This window comes from Bombus pascuorum, chromosome 9 (assembly GCF_905332965.1).
Source record: "Bombus pascuorum chromosome 9, iyBomPasc1.1, whole genome shotgun sequence".
In the NCBI taxonomy this organism is placed as follows: Eukaryota; Metazoa; Arthropoda; class Insecta; order Hymenoptera; family Apidae; genus Bombus; species Bombus pascuorum.
Genome location: NC_083496.1, coordinates 9,509,602 through 9,533,407, shown reverse-complemented (window position 1 = coordinate 9,533,407; position 23,806 = coordinate 9,509,602). Strand labels below are relative to the sequence as shown.

At 35.3% G+C, this 23,806-nt stretch overlaps 1 protein-coding gene across 5 annotated transcripts in view; it reads left to right on the top strand.

Annotated features, from left to right (window-relative positions):
* The window catches only part of LOC132910659 (segmentation protein cap'n'collar), a 116,328-nt gene that overhangs the window by 38,323 nt on the left and 54,199 nt on the right, over positions 1-23,806 (top strand). For all 5 annotated transcript variants that reach the window (XM_060966489.1, XM_060966488.1, XM_060966490.1 and 2 more), the window contains exons 2-3: positions 2,052-2,219; positions 9,261-9,336. In XM_060966489.1, the coding sequence (XP_060822472.1) occupies positions 2,052-2,219; positions 9,261-9,336 (244 nt within the window). The remainder of the gene's footprint in view (positions 1-2,051; positions 2,220-9,260; positions 9,337-23,806) is intronic.

Below are 23,806 nucleotides of genomic sequence, written 5' to 3'. Positions count from 1 at the left end.
ATTATACTTATTTTAGTCGTGCGAGCACACGAAAAATTTAATTGCAAGTGTAGAATAGAATTCTTACAATTTGCAACTTACAATTTACAAAAGTTTCCTTGCAATTTACGATAAGTGACATCTAATCCTTTTTAAATGGATTATTATGGATGTTAAAGAATAAACTAAATCAGTATGAAATTCAATTTCTAAATTCAGATACATAGGTAGGTACATACTGCAGTTTTTAGAAATTATAAATTCTCTACTTCGTAAAAGTATAGAGTCACTGTAAAAAGTGTTTTCACGGTACTGAACTTCGACAGAATTATTGTAAAACATCATATAGTAACAAGGTTTTAATCGAATCAAAATATATGCAAATTCTTACAAGTCTTCAGAATAATTTTCAAGAAGAAAAGAATGCGATATCTATTCCTATTGTGAAAATATTAATAAACATCTAGCAACTTACAAAAATATATAAATTGATAATTTCTTTCCAAACAAGGTAACTTAAAACGTTTATTTGAAATAGTGTTTGCAGTATTTGAAGTGAAAGGCGGTTAAAGCCGTTAAAAGTTATATCCTGCGTTTTTATATTTACCTAACTAAGCCTTTATAACGATATTAAGACAATTTAAATTGTAAACAAAGTTGGTAGTTTGAACAAACGTTGGGGATCTTTCCAAACATTTTCAAAATCCTGACGTTTTTTTCATCTCCGACAGATATAAATAAATGTAACGACTCAGAGAGGTCAATATTAATTAATTACCATTTTGTCAACCGAAGAATTTTATATCCGTCAGTCTGTCAGTCAGTTGTCAATATCAAAATCGAGTAAGATTTGAATAAATCATTAAATATTGTTAATTTACTTTCGAACAACTTTAATCCTCTCTCGTGCCAGTATTCCCGCACATAGGAGGTTAGCCGAAAGTGGAACTTATCGCCAGTTGCATTAAACGTCAGTTAACGCTACCGAACACGGCAACTAAATAGAACGTAACAGTATTATATTAATAAATATTAATGAATATTAATATTAAATATAAATATTACTATTAATAGTATTTTAAGAAATAGTTTGCGTCAGAAGAAAATGAGTTTGAAAGACACTTTCATTATGATGCAAGATAACCGTCCAAAGTATAATGTAAATAAGTAAATAAAACTAACACACGTACATCGATCTTGTATAATACTTGGAAACACTTAGAAACACCTGTACAATCCCCAGATGTAAACATTATTGAAAATATATAGGAATACCTGAAATGGGAAATACGAAGTCAGCATTTTCATCAAGAAATAGGAAAAGAACTGTTTTAGAAGAATGGAAAATCATTTCCGCTAGAGTACACATCGATTTAATAAATTCAATGTCACGACAGCTTCAAACCATAGTAAAACCAAAAGAAAACTTCGCTTAATATAAAAATAATTAAATTTAGTAATTTCCTCTTCTATATATCAGAGTTATTAATTTTCTTCATTAAACTCCAATTTTACGAATATCTTTTACGCATATATTTTTTTCATTTTTTAGATATCTCTTAATATTTTCTCACAGGCTATATATATATGCCATTTCTTTTTTTTTTTGTGAAAATTATTCTGCTGACTTGTAAGAATATATACGTATCTTTTATTTGTTAAAAAATTGTTAATAAGCGACGTTCTACGTTATCTCCGATGAAATTAATTATCGTACCTATACTTTTTACACTGCCCCTAACAGTACATTATTAATTATAACATCTAACAAGCGTTATTGATATACAGCGGGTGTTCACATACTTATAGTAAATTGTTAAAAAGCAAAAATTTCTAGAATACGCATTTGATATAAAGAAAAACGTAAAATATCCGAAGTGGGATATATATAACAATATTTACTAGATGAAACAAATCTCTATTACTCTTCGTTTATTACTTTAGTAAAAATAAAAATTTGTATCTAATAAAAATATGAATTTTTTATCAACGTAACAGTTATCTTTCCATTTTTTCAATTTATGTATCTAACGAACCAACACTTTCTCACAAATACTTACGTATTGTTTCAGGATATGGATTTAATCGAAGTACTTTGGAAACAAGACGTAGATCTGGGATTTACGTTAGTGGAAGCACCAACAACAACAACGAAAAAGACGTCCACGTTGGAAAAGGAGTCCGACGATGAGATCGAGAAATTAAAAGCTCTAGAAGCGATCAATGGAACTAACAAAAAGGTATGTAACATTAGCCTTATCTTTGTCATAACATGCTCAACCGAACCCACCGATCTGTCTTCGATAAGTACCTTTATTCTTATTCTTAATTTCGAATCGTAAATCGACTTCGATCTCTTCCTCGCTTTCTCCCGTTTACGGACCGCAATTAGCAATTAATGACATATTGTTTATCGAATTTCGTATACTTTCACATCACGGAGAACCTAACATTTTACCTTTTCTCGTGTGACATTCAAATTCGCGTTTCTAACGTACACTATTGGCTAAAAGTTTCGGCTTAAGGGTTAAAAGTCGAGACTACGATGAAAGTAAAGTTAAACGATGTGGCATAATATGAATCACCGTGTTAACGTTAACAGATTAGAAGCATTAAAATTAGTAAATTAAACGGTAGGAAAATTCAAGGACCTTTCACCTCTCAGATATCTAAACTTTTGTCCGGTAGTGTATCTTTTCTGATAGTTCGCCTTGGCGTTCAGCCTTTCCGTCTTTTGTGTCTTCCTTGCGATTATCAGCGATAGAAAGTCACGATTTAGATGTACGTTCTCGCTTGTCGGAACTATTTCGTGGGAATACGTTCGTCGTCGTTGAGTCGTCGAGTTCGAAACAGTTCACCAGTCGGAAGTTTGATTGTTCATCGGAAACGACGGGCAAAGAAAAAAAGAAAAAAGGTTAAGATTTGATCGTATTAATACTCGAGTGGATACGGCCATGAGAGGCAAGCGATCCGTGTCGATAGATCGGTATCGATTCGTCGTGAAGTCGACGGTGAGGCATCAAACAAAAGTGACGCCACTCGATGGACTAACAGAAGAATTCGGCACTCGGGGTGGCTATCTCTTTACAATCTCTCGACCGACTGTCCTGTTTTGTATAAACGTTACTCGAATCCTTGTCTAGAAAATATCTCATTGAGTTAGTCAAATCCAGTCAGATAAATCTACCTTTCATTATATTCGAACAACATTTGAGAGAATTTGTTTCATTTATTTTATTCATTTGAAGTTTGCAAACATATCTGTACTTTTTACTATGTTCTATAAGTTATCTCATAGAACGTGCGAATCACTAGCAAGTACAAGCTGCCCTTCTTCCCTGTAGGTCTCCTAATTCTTATCAAATGTGTGCATGTGGACCCCCACCGTGATAATCGGTCAAACATAGATCAGTCAAAAGGTATAATCCTGCAGAACCCATGGAAGCTATGTTCGATAGATACCAAAGAGATTAAGCTAAGAGGAACCATCCCACGCGCACTCGGATATGATCTCGGTCGATAATTCGAACCCCAAACTGTCGGCTTCTCGTCTTGTCTCTTCCCTCTAATTCCCCGTACGTGAGAATATCTCGAAACTACTGTACTTTATCTCCATCCTCTAGATTTGCCTCTTCGTCTTTCAGATTTCCCTCTTCGTCTTATCAATTTTATTAGACGTTCCATCTATTTGCGTAATTCGTAATTTTATTCAGAGTCATGAATTTTACAAGCTAGTAAGTAACAGTATAAATCTCGATCTTAGGGTAAATACAAGTTAAAGTTTATTATTATTAGCAAAAAAAAAAAAAAGAAAAGAAAAAAAAATATATTCGATAAATCTAAAATAATCGAAGACTAAACGACTGCGTGATTGTATCTATATAGATGGCAGCGGTTTGATTCAATGAATTTTATTCGGTCACGATTCTATTGTGTTCTGTTCAACGATGCGTAGTTTCCTTAAGAAACTAAAATCGTGTCTGCAGTTCACTCCAGATCGACTGATTTAATTCACTTTCTATTCTACGACACAACTTTTTTCAACGTCGATTTCCTTCATCTGACGCGTTTCAGTCGATGAGCACGAAGAGCGTTTAAGTATCCACGAAGATTCGAGCCAACGAGAGCTCATCCATACCGTGGTCACCGACAATGACGTTGCATGACGTTCTGGGCGGGTAACCCATCAGACTTCTCGACGTTCTTTCTCTTCTCTTCTTTTCTCTTCTCCTCTCTGATCGTCTCTTCTCTCCGTTCTTGTGTCTCCTTTACTCTTCCACTTTGACTCTCTCTTTTTCTCTCATGGCCTTCGGTAGTAAAGTCGGTATTCCTTCGTTCCTCTCTCCAATCCCTATCTAACTTGCTTCGTCTTTCGGGCTCTTCCTCCTCGGAGATCGTATTGTTCCAACGGGTTCCACCTTTGTGAAGGGACCGCCGTCTTCGAGGCTCCAATAATACGGGGAATATCCTCGATCCCGATCGAAAGCAGACACATCGATCCAAAGTGTGGTTCGCGAACAGCTGAGAACAAAGGCCAGTCCACTCCTCTGTCCCATCTTCCTCCAATTTCTTTCGCTGTATATTGACAGCCATTGTCCTGATATTTAGTCCTGAAATTGTTTTAACTGCGAATATCTTTAAAAATACGAGTTTATCTTCCTCGTTTCGATCGAACGCTGAATTTAAGTTCTTCGAAAGATTTTTATCGAATTCTCGTACGTTTCTCGAAACAGAAATTTGGAAACTTTCGTGTCTAATTGATTGGAAAATGTACAATATGCTTCTTTTCTTTCCCTTTTTTTTTTTTAGTAATTTCGTTAATAAGATTGAGTATACGGTTTGTCTGTTTTTATATGAAACGGGAAGCTAATAAATTAATGGTAAAATTTCGATTTAAATTTGCCTGCGACTATTAAATTATCTTTTATCGTTGATTCCAATTTAATAGGACGAGAATACTCGAAGAGTACAGCGTATTATGTTCCAGCGTAAAATAATGGCGCTCATTCGGAGTGACTGGCGTGAATATTTAATTTACGACTTCGGCTGAAATTCCAAACGATCTGCGTTCGCAATGGTGACAGGTTCGATTATAGCAACTTGCTCCATTTATACGAAGGAAATAACCTCTTTCGATCTGATGGAAACCCAAAGTCCTAAAAGACCCTTTTTTAACTTCCTCCCTTATTTAAAATTGAATAAATTTATTTAGGAACTTTGCAGATCTATAACAATGCATTTTAAGACACTTTCCTGTGATTTTTTTAAAGTATAGTTTCCCCTAAATCCCGTTTCTTTCCATATTATCCACGTATTCTTCGTTCTTTCTTCGATTTCTTCAATTTTATTCTTCAATTTCTTTACCCACAGAAATTTTTAATTCGATCACCGATAGTCTCAAAATAAACTCCAAACTCTACCTACGATTAGAGCGTTTGAAACGACAAACGACGCAAGCAACAAAAGTAGGAATTTTCAGTAAAAACAAGAAAACTCGTTTCTGTTATCCTTCTTCCCACTGAACAAATCATTTCTCCATTTTTCTGACGCTTACTACGACGTACTTGGCTCACCTATGTTCCTATAGAATCGCTGAATTTTCGATATAATCGGAAGAACACAAGAACGATGCTCGATGATGGCTTCTCACTTCCTTTTGCATAACGACAGGAGCCAGCTAAAATGTATTCGTAAAAACATCGGAACGGATGGCGTTCATTTGTTGGCTGGATGCAATCGCTGAGGGTTTGTTAAAATGATAGATGTACAGCATCCCTCTGGACGAGGGGCGGCATCGATAAAGCAAGCTGGAAAGGAAGATGAGGGTTAGGGCGAGGGAGAAGAAAGCCGGTTGGTCGCGGGATGTAGCCGAGAAAAAAAGAGAGGAGAGAGCAAGATAAAAAGAGAGGGGAGAGCAGGGCCAAAGAGATTGGAGCAGCATGGCAGGGGGATTCTGAGGGACGTATTGATGGTCCTGGAAATTGAAAACGCGCCCAGCGAACCGAAGTGGGTTTGGCCTCCTTCTCTTCCCTGATTGTTTCTGTCGGATGAATTTTCGGGAGAAAATGGCGGTCGATCCCGTGATGTTGTATTTCAGAATTGTTTCCATCCATACTTACCTATAGTTTCATTAGTCACATACGTACATACTTTGTTTCCATTCCTCTTCGAACAATTGTTTCTTCCTCGCAGGCAGAGAATAGTTTCAATCAACTACGTACGTATTTATAGTTTTCTCGTCTTTCAAATCGTTATAGAAATATACATAGAAATTACAACTAACGAGCTGGAATTTTAATCGTTGCTGGATCCTTGACGTTTTGTTTGCAACATCCGTTTTTTTTTTTTTTTTTTTTTTTAATTAATTGAATTATTGCAATATAGGGTTAGATAGGTATAGTTGTAGACGAAGAAACATAGGTGTTTCATACGTATTATACTTCTTATTGTGCTTCTTATAATTAGTCGCGTGTATTTAGTCTTTGTCGGACTAAAAACAATTTGTTATTTTCTTTCTACGTATACTTCGTATCTATTTGCTCGTTGGCAGTGGGAATAATCGAAGGAATCAAGAGCTGAAGTTATCATTTTTAAAATAGAAGCAGGATAAAAGGTGCCAGGATCGGTGTGTTGCGAATTCGAAAAGACGACAGGTTACGAATTATTCGCAGAACCGTGACTGGCAACAACCTGGCAACTTCAATAGCTGGCTCGACGGTCACGGTGGCCCATTGATTTCGTACATATTCGCGGAGATCAATACAGATTCTAGCTATGCTTTCAACCGACAGATCGTTCGTGACGGCCGAAATAAGCAGACTCTAAGTAGTTCGAAAATCTTAATTGAGAGCTGCGCGAACGATGCAAACTCATAACGATGACAGGACCTCCATTGTCATACGGTTGACCGTGTCGCTGAGAAGAAGAGCCACGAATAAACAAGATAAAGATCGTACGACGATAATAATTGAGTCGTGATAATTTTATCCTTATATTGCTAGATCCTTGGTTTTACTATTGGTTTACTACTTTCGTTTACTATTTCAATTCTTTAGATTGCAAATGAATAATTATACATAATACAAATTATAGGTACATACAATGACGAGCATGTAACTGAAATTATTTTGTGTTTACATATTTTCTATTTTATTTTATTTTTCTGTATCCTTGAACTAAATGGCATATCAGCAGAAGGATAGATGTACGCAAAAGTGAATATTAAATTCGATGCAACATGTTTTTTTTTTTTTTTTTTTAAATAGTTTATTTAGCCAATATTTGATTTTTTGTACATTTTTGAGATTCACAATAAACAATGAATTTGAGTATAGTGTGTTTAGGCAAAAGTACCGATACGCGTCGGTACGACGTAGCCATGGTCTAATATGTGTCGTGGATTTTCGGTTTTTGCGTTTATTTTTTTGTTTTTTGGGTTTAAGTCGCATTGGTGCGTGATTTTTGTGTATTCTTGTGTGTGTTGTATTTTGTCCTGAAACTTGGCCGCAAAACAGGACTCCTCGGTGTATTTCGATGCAACATGTGATATTACACATACGATCAACTCCACTTTTGTCAATCTCTCAATTTCATTTCCTATTCAGTTCTCTAAAAACAAATTAACTTATACTTCCATCGGTTCGTTTACCATAACAAGATGACACATACAATATAGAATTCCAAGGTAAATTTGAAAAGTAACGTTTGCAATATAATAATATCATCTCTTCTTTCTGCTTCCCAATTAATATACTTAACCAACGTGTCTTCCGAACAGCTCATAAATACAAAACTACGTAAAACAAAATTATCCCTATGTTTAGATTATACATATAGCAATATCGATATAGTTCTAAAGTGGAAAAAGTTTAATCGTAAAATTAAAGCGAGGAAAGTTACCTGCGAATCTAAACAGGAAACAGTGAGCACGAGAATGCACGTGATCCTTGATGGCGCGTAACTGCGATGCACTTAGTTTCATTTCGCGGGAGTTGTTCGATCGAAGGGTGGAGAGAGGATTGATCGAAGTTTGTATTCATAACCCCGGATCTTGGTATAACGCACCACTCAACGACGATACATCACACTGAATGAAAAAGAGACTGAGGCAACGATAGAAGGGGATGAAAAGCTGGAGGCCAGGAAAGGGAAAAGAGAGAGAGAGAGAGAAGCCAGTGGTTGGATAGCTACTATCAGAGAGTCGCTATGATTAATGGTCGAGTACAATGCTATTTTCATTAAACTCATTTCACTGCAGTCCGTATATAACACGGGGTACGGCCAGCCTATGGTCTCGGCCATATGAGCGCCCTCCGCTTCTTTTTCACGTTGCCGTTAGGTTCCCTTGATTATGACGTCTCTATGATCGTCGACCTTCACGGTCTCGAATGCCATCCGAGTGAATTCAGCCATTGTTACGCGGCGTCGTTTTCGATCCTTTTATTATCAACGGAATGGCATTTTCACCGAAAGTCGGCCGCCGTATCCAAATTTGAAAACGGCTTCATCCGTGATATTGCGAGCGTTTGCTACGATCTACGAACAATCTGTCAGTCTTTTTTAGATGGAACGATTAGTATCGGTAGTTGAGACAAATTTTTAACAGTAATACAAAGATAATGTAAAGGATAAATGGATAAGATAGGTAGAGAAATGATAAGAAAAGTGGCGATGGAATTTTTGACGCGTTGAGAAGATGAATATAATGACGTTAATACTGTAAAGTAATGAAAACAAGTTAGGAATGAAACATCACATTGACGCAACGTTGTTAACGATGTAAATAATATTCAGTGGGAAGTAAATACGAATAACGTCTTTAAAATGAATATCGAAACGAACTAATCCATTAGAGTGTTTAATCGAATGAGAAATCGATAATTTAAAACTTTCGTTTATAATGCAAGTTGATATTATTATTCAGTTTACTGGATGTCTTCTAAATGGGAAAAGCTTGCTAATCGCTGGTCTGTTAAAAAATCAATTGATACTTGACGTTTTAGATTTGTTAGATATTTATCAGGGTAATTTGTTAATTTATTACTCCGTTTATTTAACGACATCTAAACCCAACACAATTGCTAATTGCGGCTTGTTTACGAGGAATTGGCTACGTAAACATTTCTCAGTATCAAAGAGTTCTTCCTATTGATTCGATTGGGTGTCATCGTATCTTGAAACAGACAAGAAAAGAGTTAGGTTCGTGACTAAGTCCGGTTTTATTCGCTCAACGGAATATATTCTTGGCTGCTAGGAATATTTTCTCGGTGTTTCATTTCCAGAAAGACACAAAGGAATATGACGAGCCACAGGATGATCCATGGGCAGGTCTTCCTTATACCGTCGATCTCGAAACTGGTAAGTGAAAATTAGTTTTATCGTGCAATTAAACAACTTAAGATAAAACTTGTATCAAATTTTTATTTGTAAAAGAAATATTGCGATATTTATGCAAACTATGCGAGAATAACTAGATAGGTACTTGTATATCCAAAAGAACCGTGTAACAAGCACAGCAGCACTATGAAAGGTGTTCATAATTTTGATTACATAATACGTTTATGCGCTGCTTTGAACGCTTGCTTTGCGTATCAGTCTCTAATTAAAGAGTCAATCAAAGGTGATAGACACCGTCCGTATACCGTAGACGTCCCAACACGTCGGTAAAAACCAGGGACAATTATATACAGCTAGTTCGCGTAGCTCCTTCTATTCAAAGCGTGTCAAATTAACGTTGCAATTTGTAAAAGCCAATTTGAAGGTTCGCTGCAGTTAAGAGCCACGACCGCGCCTGGCCGCACCTCTCGCGAATCTAATTACCATAAACGCGTTGATTAAATGTAGTCTACTCGATGATTATTTCCTTAGTCGAATCATTTTTATATCCATTAGACATTGGTAGATAATTCGGCAGTGACGGCGGCAAACGGAGGCAAAAAAGAATGCTAACGCTATGAAAAGCGTACATGACGTGTATCGGCAACTATGTGGTGCAACTATAAATTGCCATAAGCGTTGTCTTATAAAATCATAAATAGAAATCGTATTAGTAGTTTTATTTGTGACACAAAATTTATACGAAGGATTATGTAACGTGACATTCCAGCAATTTATGTCTAAATATATAAATTGCGCATTCTATTTTACTGAATTCTACATTACAGATAAACTCACGGTAAGTACAGATATTGTTAAGTTGTTGCTTCCAACGTCGCTCGGATAACTCAAATGAAACGGAAGGAATTTCGTACATGTAATATTAATATATGTATAGTTAATAGACGAAATTTTGCAACAAAAGTAAATGCAATACCCAATTAGTAGTAAAATTATTAATACAATTCATAATTTTATATTCCGGCAAGTAACATGTTTTATAAGTATCTAACGAAAAATACATATTTAGCCTCAAAAGCAGACACAATTTCGATACCCGATTCATTCAATTCATTTTAAATTTTTAAATTGCTTCCCTCTAAAAAATGAACGTGACTTATCACCTTCTTCCCCTATAACGTAGCTCAAAAAAAAAAAGAAAAGAAAACGGAAAAATTTCATTCCATTGTTGTTACCTCTCCGTACTGATCGCGTTAAATTTCGCGCAAGTACATTCGTGTGTATAGAAAGCTCACCGCGGAGAATTTCTTTCGCGCAATTGTTGCATAATCCGAAGGACTGTGGCCAGCCAGCGTGAAAAGAACGTCGCCGGACAACCGAAAATAATTCGTGGAGACACTTTTGCGCGTTGGTACGAGATCAAGAATGAACGTATGCAGAGAAGGAAGGATCGTCTAACACGAAGCTGAGCGTTTGGCTGGCTGGTAGGATACACTTTGTCCAGGTACGGCGGGAGTGAGAGATTTCAGAGAGCCAGAGGTTCCAGTTCGTAAAGTCTCGTGGAGAAGTCGGGGAGTGGCTATAGGAACGCCCTCGCTGCCTTCTTCCCTCCCTTACCTTCAAACCCCACCATCCTCAGCAGCCCTTCGTATTCGCTCGGTTTCCCCTTCTCTGCATTTAATTACTTTACGTCGCGACGACCAGAGAGTGCGCCTAGCCCACCGCGATCCACTCTACGTCGTGTTTCGTATCGACGCTTGACGAAGGTTCGCTCGTTAAAACCTTTTTAAAATGTCGGCGTATCCGCGAACCTCGTTCTTTATTTCTCTTCCTCTTTTTTCTGTTTTCTTCTTCTTTTTTTTTGTTCCAGTCTCGTTTTTGTTCTCCGTTTTTTGGGAAAAAGAAAAGCGAGAAATTTGATCGGCAGATGCTTCGAAAGCATTTCCCTATATTTGATTTTACGTAGGTTGTACGAATGGCTCATGAAGTATTTAGTATATACGTTTTATGTCTATACTGAATGTTTTCTGTATGAAATATATTGTGAGCTTTCAGTGGTATCGTTGCGAGACACGACTTTTGTGCTTAGGGTAGCTTTGGTCAAATTTACAACGAATCGGGAAATGTATATGAAAGTTACAGAATATTTACGCTAGGATTCTAACGTAACGTTTATTTAGTAAAAAATTAATACACAGCGTGAATAGCGGTTTTGGATGTATAACGAATGTTAAAAATCGTCCCGCTGAATAGCGAGTACATAATGTGTGCTTGAGTTTTTAAATACCTTCGTGATCTGCAGAATACATTCTTGCGATAAATACAGTCATTTCTGTAGATATTTTCAGATTCGTTACAAGTTCGATCAATTATAGTCATGATCGTCGTGTTTCATTACACGTACACGTAATAGAATCGTAACAAAGTTTTTGTAAATGTTTGAATACTTTGAGCCACCGTACGTGCATGGAAATGTGAAAAAGAAAATTGATTCGTTGCTTTTCATTTCTGCGCTGTATAGGTAGTATTCGACGTGGGATTTGATTTTAATTCTAAAAAAAATTATTTTTCACCGTGGGGAGAGAATGCGAATGTATAACATTACGTTGAACAGCAGTCGAATATACTGAGAAGCAAGATCACACAGAAAATATTTTTCTATCACACGTTGTTGTATATGTGTGTGTGTGTGTGTTCATTGTTTTTAAAAAATAAAAGTGTTTCTTAAATTAAACGATATAATTACCATCGTGACTCTTTTATATTTTTATTATTTCCGAAACAATATGCAGAGCTGCAGCATGATAAATTATTTTGTCATTTACGAGAAAAATAACGAGAGTTAAAGAGCGACCGTTACAATTTACCGCAATTTACGGTTTGCTTATTTGTTGCACGACACAGAGCCGTTGGTGTAGTAAATTAATTCGATTCCGCAATAATAAGTTCGTTTTACAAAGCACCGACCAGACTAACAAGAGCAGCGGAGCTCATTACGCGGCTATCTCGTCGTCGATCGATCGACTCGACGTACGGCATTGTGTGATTAATGAGTCGCTCGACAAAAGAAAGCACAAATTCCTTGGGCGTCGCTATTCTTTAAGATTTACTAAGAGAAAAATAGAGAATAACGAACGGGGTTCCAACCGAGATACAGACCTTTCCAGAGAAAAAAAAAGTATCTTTATCGCTTAACATTTAACCTGACATAGCCATGTCCAAGTAATTTGAACGTTTAAAGTAAATGACATTTGGATTTTAATGTCGCCATATGATTCAGAAGAAATATTTTTACACAGAATAGTTGAGAATGAGAGGAATCTGTTAGGTCCAGCCAAAGATATAATTGTTGAGACAAACAGTATTTTGATATTAGTAATATTTTAATCGTATTCAATACAATATCTTTATATTATGCAGATGGTGAAAAGATACCTGTTTAGTCTCAAAGCGAAACTGAATGATAATTTCGATAACACAGAGTAAGGTAGAGTTACTGAAGTCATCTAAGATTCAACATCTTAAAATTCAATCTTGAATTTTGCATGCAATGACCAAACTCGTTGTGTATTATGGAGCATCATTAATCTTTGATATAAAAGCGGAAGAATGAGGAAATATCGCATAACTTCAGATTCAGCAAGAGAAAATAACAAAAACGAGAAATCGGTTCGAATAACCCTTTGGCAGATTTATTTGGCTCGGCGAGATATACGTATAGGAACTAAGAAAGTAAATAACAAAATAACTTCCAAAAATAAAATAATACACACACCACTGAATCGTAATAGTCAGAATCGTAGATATTAGCATTAATTGAACCGACTTCTTTTTCTTTGACAACTAGAAGTTATATTCTCGTAAGAGATTATGGCCATCTAGCTATCAAGCATATTTGTCACGCTACTAATAAAGAATTAAATACCTAGTCTGCTTTCAAATACAGATCGTTTAAGAATCGTTCATAACCGAATTTGCCAAATTACAAGGTGAATTACCTAGCTTATCTCGAATAAGATTAATTTACCTTGCTACGATTAATTAACAACGTACTGAATTTTAAAGCAGCCAGCCTTTGAAAAAAATGGGAAATACGACTTATCGCGTTCTTCCTGCAGTCTTCATTTCCAAACATGGCCCTTCTCATTCCTATTACTGAGAACCTGCCTTGCTCTTTGAAATAAGAAAAAGGAAAAAAAGCGGGGAAAAAATGGAAAAAATGACACGCAACGGTTGCCTTTGGAACGAAAGCCGGTCGTTATCTGATTAATGAACAAATAATTCATTAAACTGCGGATGATATATCTACGGTAAAAGTTCAGTGCACTGGGAAGCTTGGGTGAATAATCAAGCGCCATAATACCTTGACCGCTGGGAAATTGCAAAACGATATTGTTGTAGCTCGATATAGAGTTGCATTCGAAGGGACTTCTTACGATTACATGTAAATTTATTCGCAACACGTAATCCCTAACACTATTACAAATCGTTTCCTGGCGGTTACATAGACGTGGGTCCGCGCGAATCGCGATCTTCACGCACGAGGACCAAGTGCTTTCGTGAAAAGGGAACCAAGAGGTGGGGTAAAGAGGAGGATAAAAAGGTGCTGTATGATGCCGTCGACATACAAGGCGCTTGTACCAATTTGACGAAGCATGATGGATTACACGACGGATCTTATAAAAAGTTTATATCCGAGGAATAAATTATCATAGCATTGTCTCGCCACGAAGACTTTGGGTGCGCCGCAAAGTGTTCCCCTTCGATCGACACGATGTATTTTTCTTTCTTACGTTATCGATAATGTTCCGCCGTGATTAAAAATTCGCTCAGACAAATGTCGTGAAGCGTATTGCCAAGCGAATTTTAATTTCGTGGTTTTGGACGCGATTTCTGAACTTTTAGTTTATTTAGATGTTACGTTATTTACGGTCGAAAAATTTCGTTGAATAAATTCAATTACGAATAGAATACTTTGAGAAGAGGCAGAGAATTGAATTATCTTCCTATTTGATAGGATTATTATTAGTTCTTCGATTATTTGTCTTTGTCTTATGTTTAATTTAGGAAAGAATTGCATTTATTTAATATTTTGATCGAAACGTTTTGTATTAAAGCGAACAAATTTATACAATGATCCTGTTTAATAGAAAAAGAAAGTAAGAATTTGATCTAAAGTACTCGTTACAATATTAAGTTATATAACAAGCGAAAAAAATTAGTTTAAGTATAGTATAAGTATGTTCATAAAAATATGAATTTACATAAACATCCGCAATTATCGTGCATTTGGTATTATCTTTAATGAACGTATAGCTGCCTATAGTAATTTAAAGTCCCTTCTAATTTAATTTGCACTATCTATCATGAATAGTTATTTGAAATACAATTATCATTTATTTAACATATAGACTGTGCGAAATTAAATAAATCTGTGTAAAATAATAACTTTGTAGGACAAGCAGCAAACAATTGGAACGAAGAATAATTCTACTTAATGTCATACAGCGGATGTATATAGTGTATTAAAATAGACATATGTAGTACATACATTCTATTTTGTCATTTATATTGACTTTCAACTGCCACATTGAAATTTTGTAATAGGCGTTGAACGTGACCTACCCCGCCTTCTTCAATATACTTACAGACTTATCTCTTCGTTTAATAATTCATCGAATAGAGGAAGGAATCGAAGATAGGTCGAGGTTGAATATCGAACGAAAGCGATCTAATAAGATATAAAAATTAGAAAATGTCATTTTATCAATCTACGCTCGCGGGCATTCTTCTTTGTTTATTATTCGTGTCATGTTAGTAGGATTTCAATAAATAGTTATTAACAGGTATTTGTATTGTAATATTCATTTCATTATTTTACCTCAACATAAAAGTTTAATCGTATTTACCTACATTTCTAATTGCTTTGCCATAGTGTATAAAGCAGAATTGCATACATATCTTTTAACCTACATTGATAATGAAATCTTTTTTTTAATCTGGAGGTCAGAAAAAAAATATTAATATTTATGTCTCCAAGATAATGTAATTTATTTTTCTTTTTCTTTTTTTCAAATGATGACTCGTTTCCTCCCTCACTTACAAAGAAGCAGTAAGTTTTGTGTTGGCATTGATTAAGCTGTAAGAAGTGACACTAATCATTGATTCGTTTCGCTAGCCACGGTTCGTGAGATCGCTATTAAAATTTTATCACTATGCAGTTGGATGCTCTCTCGATGCTTTTACAAAACGTGCTGCTACCCGTTGTATGTATAGCTATTGCATACACACAGCTATATATATATATATATAGTAAGTTTTTATATAAATATAAGTTATATGATTATATAGTTACAATCTTTCTTATATAAATAAAATTAAGAAAGAACAGATATCTACGCATAATATATCTAAAATAATAATAGTACATAATTTGGAAATATACAATTATTCGGTATTATGGAAGTATAGTAGTAGAATTAGTTTCTAGTCGCCAACATATACCTTTTTCGTGACAACTGATAATCTCATGATTCAGTAATATAGTAACTGCTTCACCGATAATGTACATAACATACAGATAATTAATACACTGCTAACAACAAGTGTCTGCAAGTATAAATTATTTTTAATATTCCATTAGTACTAAAATCTTTGTTTTATTCATTATAGTTGATAAAAGCTTAATACGTTTTATCTTGTTCGCAAGGTACCTGATTTCTAACATTTATTCGAACGATCGACGAATACAGCAAAAGATATAGATATTAATTAAATATCTCAAGTTCCATAGCAAGAACGTTTGATAACATTACGATATTTCCTTCGTGTTTATATTCGATAACAGAAACACAAATCTTATTAGCGTAACAACTCGCTGTATATATATCGTCATTCAATTGTATAGGAATTAAAGGATAAGCGGTGGGAACGTGAAATCGGATGGGGATAGTAGAATCGCGAATGGTGGGGAAACAGCATGGAAAACGCATGCGTGAGTACGTAAAATGGAACATCTGCCACGTGCGCGGGCGGTACACAGTGCGTATTCGTGCGTGGACGACAGAAATCTCAAGGGGGAAGAGATCGTGAAAGCATGGCCGCATCCGCCATGCGTGTGCGCGTATTTAACTATACAGGCGTACCTATATACACGTTGCTTCCATTTCAGTATAAATAAATATTTTACTTATATAAAAATATATATAAATATTTTAAGATTCATTAAGAAATGAATGATTGGCGCGTCAATAAATTTGTTCAACGCTCTGCAAACTTGCGCGAAGCATGCTGCTATAGATAATACGTATAACGTATCTTATAAAAGACTACATAATACTTAGCTATCACGTCATCTTTAATTCTGAACGACGAACGTGTTTATCTTGATACAATGGTTATATTCATTTCTGTATTGTACATTTATATAGTATAGGCACTCGGTTTTTTATATTATCTACATAGTTTTTCGTCGCAATAAAATTAGCAAGAAGCATTGAGAACGATCGAATGCAATTTATTCCCAGTGTTGTATTAATTTCCGCTTCGATTCGTCACGAGCGCTCACAAAGAAAGAAAAAAATAATATCCGACTGGCTCGATGCGTAGCAACAACCGTGACTAATTTCATCGAAAGTGGATACGGAATTGAGAACGGACCCTTCGTCAACCACCTATTCCGCAAGCATATAAAATACAAAAATTATTAAGCTTCCTTCCATAATAAAAAGACAGACACGCAATATTTACTTATATCGTTATTAGCGAGATTAGCTAGAGTTATATGAATCTTGGTGAGACTTGCACATTTTTAAGGTCCATCTTGAACTTCACGCGTAATAATCAAACTTGCGTACGTATATTATGCGACCATAATACACCGAGGAGTCCTGTTTTGCGGCCAAGTTTCAGGACAAAATACAACACACACAAGAATACACAAAAATCACGCACCAATGCGACTTAAACCCAAAAAACAAAAAAATAAACGCAAAAACCGAAAATCCACGACACATATTAGACCATGGCTACGTCGTACCGACGCGTATCGGTACTTTTGCCTAAACACACTATACTCAATTCATTGTTTATTGTGAATCTCAAAAATGTACAAAAAATCAAATATTGGCTAAATAAACTATTTAAAAAAAAAATATTATGCGACCTGACGCTCATCGTGTATTGATATAATAAAAAAAGCTTGATGCATATTATTCGTTGTATATTAATATATTAACGAAGAAATTGAGAAGTGTTATATACTTTGGGTTCATCAAGAAAAGAATTAACAACGAGAAAATGAAAAGAGGAGATTCCTTATATCAGATGTTCAAGGATTTCGTACTTCCAATATAAATTCGATGTAATAATAATGTAAATAATAATATAATAATATAAATTCGAATATAATGTAATTGGAGTATATTATTAGCCAGATATTTCACGAGTTCGAGATTTTTCATAATAAAAATTGACATACTGTATTTAATTTCTCTTGTGAAATTTGAAAGAAAATGGTGGAATCCATGGAAGCGATTCAAGTCGCTGGTAAATCCCAAGAGGGAATCAATATTTGGAGTCGTACGTGTTCCGCCATGTTAGTTCGGCTATTTCAGTGAGAAACCCCCATGGAGGACGGTGTTTGGGGGGCAGCTGGATGGTGAGGTATGTATGGGGTTATAGGGATACTCGGAGCCATGACTTGCTGTATCCACCCCTATAACACGAGCACGCATCATTACTCATATCGTGGCTCGTTGCACGCCACGGATTCAGAACGAATTCGGGAGGGCACTTCCAGGAAGCTTAGGGATGAAAATATACAACAATAGATGTGACGTATTGAAAAAAAGCTGTATCTTCCTGCATAAATATATCTTTCTACGCGAGTTGCATTTGAATTTGTAATAGCATTTTTTGAAGCGCAGAGTTGTGTCGACGAACGCGTATCGATGGAAAATAACAAGATTGTAAATTATATCGTTAATTGGCGACATTAATCGCTGTAGCCGTGTTTACGATTCTTATGCATTTTATTAAAAGTATTTTGAATATCGGCTTGTAGGAATCATTTATCAATTAATACGCTTACATTTCTTTATACGCAGGTAATATCGTATCATAGATAAGTTCATTTTTTGCTGAGTGTATGTATTTTAACGTCACTTTATGACTAAAAAATAGAAATTTTATTAATGGAAAAAGGAATAATTATGTACTGTAACAGTCGTGATAGTAAATAAATAGTAAATAAATCCTTTTAAGTAACAAATTTTAATTCGATGGAAATTAGTAATTGTTACTAATTGTTAGTAAGATTTTTATCGAAATTAGGGTTTAATTTATTAGCGTTTGCTGAATTTATGTTAGCTTTTAATTGAAATTATGATTTAGGCAGGTAGATACAAATATTTCTATTTAACGTAATGGAGATATCTGCCGTTGTCCAACCGAGGCAAAAGAATTACGTTAAGCCGGAAGCCACTATATTTAGCTGTATTTAACTCGCTTTAGCTTTCCCACCTTAGATTAAATATGGCGCTTCCATCCACAGGAGCCAGTCACAGTTAAACAGGCTATAATTCTATGTCCTTCAGTGAGATCTCTTCTTTTTGACAAAAGACTGTCTCTTTCGTTGACTGTACGCCAGAAATATTTCAATCGATGGATTAAAACATTAATATAAAAGTTGCGCTAAAGCATCCGAGTCAGAACACGACGACAGTTGCCGGTAGCGTTGAAAAGTTAGCTCGATAGTGTCTTCTCCGCCCCTTTTTTTACCTTTTCAAAGATCTCGTGTCGCTACAATAGAGCTTCTCTATGAACTGTAAGAGTTTTTACCTGGTCCGCGTTGCTTCTACGATTTCCTTAGATATTTTTTTGCAAATCATCCCTGTTCTATAAGCAGCAAGCGTATCCAAAGATTCGTTAAGATTTTCATTGTTGGGTTTGGCTTTTGGTCAGATATGAAAGTCGTTATTAATTGTTTTGTTAAATTGTACGTATTTCTTTCTTCTTCTTTTTTTTAAATTTTACGTCAATTCGCTTTTCTTAGGCATTACCTAAATTATAGAAATTTATTTATGGTATCCATTGAAAATTAAACGGCTTCTGAATTTTGTACGTCTAATTGGTTTTAATAAAATAAAACATTTGGAAAATTTAATATGAAACAGATAAAATTATTGTAGGTTTTGAAGGTGATTCGTTTGGTTCTCCAATTTTCTCGCATCGGATATATCGTAAATTATCATTGAACGTGCGGTAGATAAGTATATTTGAATTTGCTATAAAAGATTAGTTTTATAACAGATAATACGCAATTTCCGTCGGATAATCGCAACAATTAGTAATTTTACAAGATTAGTAAATGCATCTGTTTCTCAGAATTGATTACAAAATGGGTTATCCAATATAGGAAATGTCACTTATACTTTACGTTCGTGATCTCAGGAACAAAAATACAAATTGAAGAATAGAGAAAAATGCAAATCCAAACATTAAATAAAAGGTAGCCGAGGCATAAGGTAAGCTTTTTTGGCCGAGAGAATTCTGTTGATTTAGGATAGATATGTATCAGACCAGGTTGGTTAAGGTCGACCTGTCACTTGAAGTACCATTAGCCCTTTCTAGACAGTCTCTCTTCAGTCGACCTTCAACCTGTCATTATTGCATCAAGCCATTTTTACAACTGACTCCCATGAGAAATTCCTTTTAAAAGTGAAACGAACATCTTGCGACCTAAAGAAAATTATTCTGACATTTCTAAAAACTTAAATCTCACGTCAATTTTGTACGCTGCTTCCCAAACGTTCTTGGAGATCTTCGATCAAATCTAAAAAGTATAAAAATGAATCGTGATTGAAAATAATTATAACCAATTAACTGAAGCACATAGTGAAGACCAAGCGGTCTTACTGAGAAAAATACATTTGTGACATTTGAAGTAGCATAAATGAGGCCTCCAAACGCAATTTTGTTATTCTTGATTTTCATCTGGTTTTGAGCCATAGAACTTACCTGATTTCGTACCACGAATTTAGGACCACAGTGTATAAGTAGCGCACGAAGCTAGCGATCGACTAATTCAAAATATGTTTTGTCATGGAATAGGTCACTGTGCCACTGCATCTCGAGAGAGAATTCGTGCATCATGACAACTTGCAACACGTCGAAGGTTCAACAAAATCTTGTTTTCGGGAACGAGACGTCTCTTTTAGGGCATCGTTGTAAGGAAAAGTGGTAACGGATACAAGTCAATTTCATTTAAACATCTTTCCAAACACAGATTTCCAGTCACCATGATCTTTTCTTTTTCTCGAAAGCTTCGTTTTACGCCTGTGGTGGTAAAACTCGTACGCTAACAAATAAATCGCTTCGATATGTTTCTGTTGCACCGGAATAAGAGATGAAGACGCGTCACTGAGCTTCGCAAACTCTGAATTTCCAAGATGTCAAGATCAAGATCAAGATCCTCGCAACCTGCATCTTGCAATATCACCGCACCAAATTTCATACATTATCCAGACAAGATCATACCTCATTTACAAAGAAGGATCTCGTGATACGTCAACCGTGTATACTTTGTAAATTGTATATAATTAATCGGATAATTTATCGCGTGTTGAACGAGTTGAAATAAAATCTGCTATTCGAGCGCTATGGCGTCACGTTCCAGTTTCCGCGTGAAGAAGTTTGCTATTACGTTATTTTGAAACGAGTGAAACGGATGAGGCAAGGAGGGAGGAACGGATACGGAAGCAAATACGATCAGAGAAGAAGTTTTCGAATGTCGAAACGAGAAAAATGCACTGCCTAAGCATGACTGGGCTACCGTTGCTCTCGTGAACGCGTGGCCAACGAAAAGTGCAAGCTAAACATGAAGAGCGAACGTCATAGTATGAGGTGGCAACAATGCTCATTGACGGCAGAACTTGACATCCAGAATGACTGGTGTGTACGAGGGTGTTAACTAGGTCTCTGACCCCGTTTACAGAATCCTTTGCTATTGCCTGGCTATACATTACGCCTCAATGTTGGTTAAATACAGGATTCGATTACTATTAAAACTTTAGACTCGCGTGGTCATAAGATACGATATACAAAGATTACTGGCACATAGTCTTATTTTCTACTGAAATACTTCTTTTTACCAGGTTCTACAGTGGTAGGTATAAAGGTAGAAATCGACACACTATGAATTTTAGTAATTTGTTTTACCTTCTTACCTTCAGTTATTAGCGACTACTTGCTAGTTAGTTCCTTTGAAATACAGTTCGGCATATAGTTTAGATAAGATTTCTGAAATGTATATCGTCGAGCGAGATTTAGCAACTTTGTATCAGAAGATTTTTACCATATAGATAACAGTGGTCTATTTTGTGGTGTACGGTGAATAAAAGCACTATTGTATTTATGTATTAGTTAATTCGACGCAATTATAATAGATCTCGTATCACTTAATGGTATTTACCTTCATATGGTCACAAAAACTTCAAATACTTCTGCGTAATATTTACACTGAACACCGTAAAAGAAGTAATTTATGGAGAACGTCGAAGAGCTATGTACACAGGTGCAACTTAAATAATCAAGTAGATGCAATTAATTAATACAACATCACATGAGATGTGGTTTTTACGTATCAGTGATATAGGAAAGCTTGTCAGTGAATCGGATATGGTAAACATTATTTTATGCGTATTATGTAAGTTGCGGAAAAAAAGGGAGCAAGTGTAAAAAACATTAGCCTCCGGTTACATAAATACACAGTGTAAAAAGTGATAGGACGTTACGTGTTTACACGTAATAGGAAAATTTAGATTACTTAGTAGTTTAATTTCGATTTGAAGAAATCAAAGTTCTCGAAACTTTACAACGTACAATATATAATATCTTGTGCAACAGCTTATATATTAATAACTTATTAATATTATGCAAATGGTTTCTGTAAGTTGATAACCTTTTTCGTCATATCACTGCCATATACGCAGATACATACATCCATAAATAATGTCCCAGATTGCAGGAACTTAGCTCTTTTTTAGTACACGAATCTAGAAATAGTGCGTGTTACATATTTACATTTACATTTAATAATAATTTACAATTTTACTTCATTATTAAACATATTAAATACTATACGTATAAGTCGTTACATTGTAGAAGAGGAAGTTACTATCTCTAACTCATTCAAAATGTTTGTACGATCTGATGAGACATTGTACGTACAAATACTTTACACGAACAAATATTACGTTACGTTATCAATAAATATAAATAGAATATTAGAGGAGACTGTACTTAGTAGTATCCCATTGTCTTTCTTTTTTAATTTAGAACGCCTTAGAATAGATTTAAGAAAAGAAACGAATAATTTCAGGCAATTCTATGTAAAACAAAAAATATATTTTTCTCACTTTGTAATTTCCGAAATACTGTTGATGATTTTAAAATAGATCTATATGGTGTCGCTGCGTACTCATTTCACAAAGAAACGAAAGAAAAAATCAAAGACTAGGATCGTATCTATCAGTACGTATTGCGGAGACGGGCCGCGATGTTGGAAAAGCACAAGTTCATGCAGCCACTATTATTTATCGTATACAGAGGATGTCCTAGACTTGGTTCCTCCGCGTTCCAGAAGATCGAGCACGCATTGTTACGTTATACTTTTGTCGGTGATCGCATTTTGCTTATACAGAATAGTTCGCCATGGGCTACAATGATTTGCACTTATTGATTAATAAATCAATGCTCCGAAATTCTAGTTACCACTCGTATGTAGTCAATCTTTTTCTTTGACTTTTCCAAACCAAAGTACGATACTTCACGATAGACTTTACGCTTAATTAAGAATATCCTTCTAATATTTCGTACAGTTGACACGCTTAAAAAATACCCTTAAAAGTAGATTAAGAAAGACGAAATCGCCTTTTCAATATATTCGTATAGGGTAAATGCACTTAAAATGGAAAACTGTAAGGCAGTGTAAGATATCGAGACAATAACAAATAAGTAATGACTATCATAACAATTACATGGTAATTCCTTTTTCTTAAGCAACAGATAGTCATATCGACTCTTGAGCATGAATTATAAATTCATCGTTACGGGCAAAACGTTTTTATATTTAGTAACGATGAAGGAAGGATTTCTTTCAAAAATTTTGTTCGAGGATATTATTTTTACGTAATATGTAATATATGCGGTATTGGTAGTGAGGCAGTGTCGGTGGTAATTAGGAAATTAATCTGATACGTCCCGCGCGCGCGAGACAGAGTTCGAATAAGAGTGACGACACAGGAATAAAGGGTATCGATAGAACAGGCATTTGACAGGATTTAGATACCATCTTAACAGCAGTGGTTTACAGCCTTTATCATCTGTCGAGTCTAACCTACTGGTTGGCACTGGGAATCGCTAGTCACCGTCAGACACCAGTAAAATATATTTATATCAATGCGTAAGAATCTTGTTTTAAATCCGACTG